We start from the raw sequence: 5500 nt of genomic DNA on the forward strand, positions 1-5500 counted from the left end.
TCTGAGAGACTTAACTGGGTTTAACCACACTCATCTCCCCACTGAAAACACCCGTCTATGCAGCACTGGACGGTGGAAGGAATTGGTTATTATATAAAATCACAGCTTCTAGAACCAAAACACCTTCTGGCCTGAAACCAATCTCTTTAATTTCCATCAGAATTGAATGCCAGAACTCCAGCTATTTCCTGGGTATTCCAATCTCTCATAGGTTCCACTCCTCATAACTGTTTCTGTATTCCACTTTTTGTGAAACTTCCTTCTTATAATTCTTCCTTCCTCGGTGTTTTCCTCCCTTCCAGCCCCTCCCTCACGCCAGATCCTCCTTTAGCCTTTTTCCAGGTCCTTCTCAACTCTATCTCCCTGTTACTGAGTCCTCTGCTACGGCTCTTTGTGCCCCTCTCTACTCAAGTTTGTTCAGTTTTCCTCAAAACATCAAGCTTTTGCTCTCCCTGTAATCTCTACCCACTTCCATATTGGTGTCTCCTCTTCTTAGGTTCTCCCCGCCCCCAACCACTGCTGCTGCAGGGAGCATCTCTACTTTTGGCATCTCCTACCTGTCTAAACAGTCACCCTCCCCTCCTCCCTAGAATGGACCGGCTAAGTCCTATTTCATTTTAGGTGGCTAAGAATGTGATATAAAGCTGGTCTTTATATCACAGCCTGTATTTACAGTTCTTCCTTTCATGCCCCATCCATCAAATGTGCCCAATATTTTCAACATGACAAAGTCCTTACACACAGCATGTCACAGCCACATCAATTTGTATATATTTTTCAGAACAAAACAATCATGCTGGTAAATATGTTGGGTTAACAGGGACCCTTAAGCTTTCAATACACTGAAAAGCATCATTATTTTCCATGTCTACAAATTATACATTTCCTTCTACAAACGTGGCAAAGTTTACATTAGCAGTTAGGACTTTTTCACCAAATCATAGACATAGATATGAAAATCATCATCAAACTTGATGAAATACACAGAAGGCTTGGCTTCCACTTGGTGAATGACCATGCCAATCCGTCTGGAGCCATCTTCTTTGGTATATTCCACGTGTTTACCTATCAGGCCATCTACAACTCCTCCTGGCTCCCTCTCTGCTGGAGGAGACTCACTGGACTCTGGCATGATACGGAGGTCTCCTTCTTTATAATCATCTAGAAGTTGGTACATGTACAGTACAGGATCTTTCTCGTAGGTGATATAAAACCAGGCCTTCATGATAGGTGCTTGGGCTAAGACCATCCCCCTCCATTCATCCTTAGAACCATGCTCGCCCTCAAACATATGTTCCACGGCTTTACCAATTATGGTATTTGCAAGGTTTGCATCACTAACTTGAGATGATGCCACCCTGTTGGAAAGAATTTTAAGAGACAAAACTCGTTCATCTCTGTGGAGTTCCAATCCATAGACACAGTCAATTCCATCATATTTCACCAGATAAAGAGAGGGGTTTATAGGCACCTGATCCAGCACAGTTCCTTTCCACTGAGTGATGGGTTCATCCCCTTCCTTCCATCCGTGTGAAATCCTGCAGCCCACGATGTTCCTTCGAGGCTGAGATGAAGGTCTACCTCTCTGCTTCTTTTGGGAGGCTTTTTTCTTGGTCATGCTTGCAGAACCAGTAGCCTGACCAGCACCTGCCCTGGTTTGTTGGGGGGTCTTCATGCCTTCAGGGAAAGAGTGAAGACAAAAGATACATTCATTATGTCATCAGGCAAAGTTCTCTCAACAGCAATAGCACAACAGCTGATGGCACAGTGTTTTCTGTGACATTGGCGTCTAAATTTTCCCCTCGAGCTTGTCAGGGACGCTGAAAATCCTGGCTGCGTGCCTGCAGTGCTCTACCTCCTCTAGGTTCCTTTAGGTAGTGGGGAGGGGAGGTTGGAAGAGTGGTGCTCACTGTGGTTAGGAAACCCGCAGGAAGGAGCAGGCTATCCCCTGCTTGTTCAGAGCTCACTGCCTTCAGAACCACTGGCCTCCGGCACACACTCTTGCTCCCTTGCAAAGCACCTATCCCTGCCCAGTCTTCACCAGTACATACTCACTGTTTCCTACTTGAACACACCAGAATGCTGCCCACAAGCCTCTGACTGGCCCCATTTGTTCTCTCTCTCTCTCTCTCTCTCTCTCTCTCTCTCTCTCTCTCTCTGTCTCTCCTCTCTGTCTGTCTCTGTGTGTCTCTCTCTCTGTCTCCCTCTCTCTTGGCGGCACCTAGCGCCATAGCTACCCCTTGAGCACCTTCGATTTTTCTTGTGGCTGCTCCCATTGCCACCCATTCCTCTTATGGTCCGCGGCACTCCCCTCTCCAGCCCCTCCCTCCTCATCCACCTCCTGCTTTCACTGTCTCTCTCCTCCAGGAGCACATCCCCTCCCCCTTCTCTGTCTAATCGCCCACCAAAGGTCTTGCCCTGCCTGGCGTCCGTCCAGTGCGCTGAATTGCTGGCCTCACGTGCCGAAATTGGACACCTTGCTGTTGCCTCAGTCTTGAGTCTGTGAGAACAGAGGATCAGCGGGCTGCGGAGGCGCTGGTGCTTGCAAGTGCTGACAGTCGATGGTCCCTAGGCGAGGAATGTGTCTAGAAGGCGGCAGGATAGGCGAAGACGATGGCGGCGGTGTCCTCTGTGGTGGGCTCACGGGACCCCTGCCTCTCTATTAGAGGTGTAGAACCCTTTTGCCACATTAGGCTCCCATGAGGGAGCTACTGCTGCTTTTGCTGCTGCGCTTTTGCTGCCGCTGCTTTTGCTCCTGCTGCTGCAGTCTCCTCCCTCTGCTTGTAGCGCAGCTTCCTGCCTAGGGAAAGGCCTCCCCTTCCTGCCAAACACAACCCCCCTCCTTCAGCCCCCTCCTCTGCCCTCTCCACTCTCTGCCTACACACACACACACACACACACACACACACACACACACACATACACACACAGAGCAGCCACTGGAGCCCAGTGCTCAAGCTTCAGAATCAGAAGAGGCCAAATCTAGAGCCCACATTCTTTCTAGGTTTTGTTTCTTCTCCTTTAACTCTTTGCTCATCTCTATTTCTAATCTCTATTCCAGCTTTCAGTACTCCTTTCTTTTCAGGTATCTTCATGTTTATACATAAAATCTAAGTTTTATTTTAATCAAATATTTTGCCATACAAAGTGATGTATCTTCCATTTTCATCCTGTTTTGTGTAATTTTTAAGCTGGTCATTCCTAGATTTTACTTTAATTAATGTATTCCTCTTGCATTTCTTTCATTCAGCCGCAGATTGTATAATGTTGTATAGTTAGCATGGCACATTTCAGAAAATTATCACTTCCAATACTAGTTTCCATTCTCCAGAGCTCACAACAGAGTAGTACTAATCACTTATGTTCCCTTTTCCAGGTTCTTATAAAACTAGGATAATTTCTATGTCTTACTGTTAAATACAAATAGGTAAATAAAGTTCAATAATATTTTTAGACTAACATAATTTTGTGTATGCATTGTCATGCAGTCCTCATTCCATATATAACTGCATCACTGCCATGCCGTGTTCATTTATTTACTGGTCACGTCTCCATTTGTCCCAGACCTGAGATTTTAGCAGCCTCTCCTTACTCGTCTTTCCCAATGCTGCCAAATTGGAGGCTCTTTCAGAGTCAGGGGAATTAGACCCGTTATTGTTACTGTTTTGGGCTTATCGTATATAGTAATCACTAACTCAGCATATTCTCTTTTTTAGAAGGTATTATTTCTCATATTTATTCAGCACCTATTACTATATGTCCATTGATCCATGAAAGTTCATTTATAGTCAACTTGATTTATGTTTCACTACTGTAATTTGGTAGTCATGTTTCTAAAAATATTGGTAATGTGATCTATTTACTCATGATGGAATGTTTGTAAAACTTAAGTCCTTAAATTTCAGTTTTGTAATAATATAGCTTTAAAATTTAGCAGAATGATATAGTATATTATACAGGGAATTCTAGCATGATGTCTTGAATATTTGGAGAAAACTTTACATCAAATTTAGTCCTATATGGTCTGGAGCGATAGCACAGCGGTAGGGCGTTTGCCTTGCACGCAACCAACATGGCCGACCCGAGTTCAATTCCTCCGCCCCTCTCAGAGAGCCCGGCAAGCTACCGAGAGTATCTCGCCCGCACGGCAGAGCCTGGCAAGCTTCCCGTGACGTATTCGATATGCCAAACACAGTAACAACAAAGTCTCCAATGGAGACGTTACTGGGCCCGCTCGAGCAAATCGATGATCAACGGGAGAGCCTTTAGTCCTATATAAATATTTAATTTACAAATAGAATTCAGAAAGGTAAGTTGAAGAAAAACAAATGAGCAAATTAAAACCTCTACAAACAACAGAAATATTATTTATAATACTAATGGTATCAGAATCAGGCAATTGGTTGAAACTTCATGGAAGCATTAAGTTTGAGGTATTAAATAATCTATAAAAAGAAAATGAGATAAAAATATTAAAACTATAAGAGAATATCATTATATTACCTAAAGTTTTTGGTCATAAAATACCTTTAATAAAGATTTTATGCACATTTAATTTAAAGTATATTTTCTAGAAACAAATATGCAGAAAAATTTATGTAAAGTCTATTTAATTATGGTTAATCCTTATTCCTGGAATGCTAGTATTGTAGTCACACTCAAGTTTGAGAATGTTTCACCTGGGCTCTGGACTCCAATTTCTGTATTCTTAACTACAACAAGTTGTCATATGTTCTATTGAATTTCTTTCAGTAGTTCCTTCTAGACTGGGTAAATATACCCAAGGGAAAAATATTCATCAAGTTTATATTTTCTATCTTGGATCTGTTCTCAATACCTTATCTTGATAATTATGACCAATTACTTTAAGGGCTGGACCGATAGCACAGCTGTAGGGCATTTGCCTTACAAGCGGCCAACATGGCCGACCCGAGTTCGATTCCTCCGCCCCTCTCGGAGAGCCTGGCAAGCTACCGAGAGTATCTTGCCCGTGCGGCAGAGCCTGGCAAGCTACCCGTGACGTATTCAATATGCCAAACACAGTAACAAGTCTCATGATGGAGACGTTACTGGGCCCGCTCGAGCAAATCAATGAACAACGGGAGGACCGTGACCGTGAGTTTAAGTTTTACATGTTTTACTTTAAGATGTAGATTTATTTTTTATTATTAAGTCCATATTTTATTGTTTCCATACAGAAAAAGTTGTTTTCAATTAATCTTATGCTGCTGAAGAAGAATCTGCCTATCTGCTGGAGTGATGATCCAAGGGTGTTTGCCTTGCATGCAGCCGACCTGGATTTGATCATCAGCATCACACATGGTCCTCCAAGCACTGCCAGGAGTAATCCCTGAATGCAGAGGCAGGAGTAACCCCTGGGCATCAGTGGGTGTGATCAAAAAAGCCAAAGCAAGCAAACAAAAACAACAACAACAAATTCCAGTCCCCATCCTTTATTAAAAGATATATGTAACTATTTTAGTAGTTCTAGTTTTTAAAT

At 43.2% G+C, this 5500-nt stretch overlaps 1 protein-coding gene across 1 annotated transcript; it reads right to left on the minus strand.

Annotated features, from left to right (window-relative positions):
* Positions 1-730: 730 nt before the first annotated feature.
* Positions 731-2519, minus strand: SPIN2B (spindlin family member 2B). The gene is made up of 2 exons (XM_056130142.1): positions 2406-2519; positions 731-1677 (listed from the first exon to the last, which is right to left on the minus strand). The coding sequence occupies exon 2, from the start codon at positions 1673-1675 to the stop codon at positions 920-922; it is 756 nt and encodes a 251-aa protein (XP_055986117.1). The 5' UTR covers positions 1676-1677; positions 2406-2519; the 3' UTR covers positions 731-919.
* Positions 2520-5500: the final 2981 nt, after the last annotated feature.

This window comes from Sorex fumeus, unplaced genomic scaffold, assembly GCF_029834395.1.
Source record: "Sorex fumeus unplaced genomic scaffold, SorFum_2.1 ptg000073l, whole genome shotgun sequence".
Lineage (NCBI taxonomy): Eukaryota > Metazoa > Chordata > Mammalia > Eulipotyphla > Soricidae > Sorex > Sorex fumeus.

What these genes read in the sequence shown, in the direction of transcription:
- SPIN2B (XM_056130142.1), bottom strand. Translation starts at nt 1,675, where the DNA reads ATGAAGACCCCCCAACAAACCAGGGCAGGTGCTGGTCAGGCTACTGGT.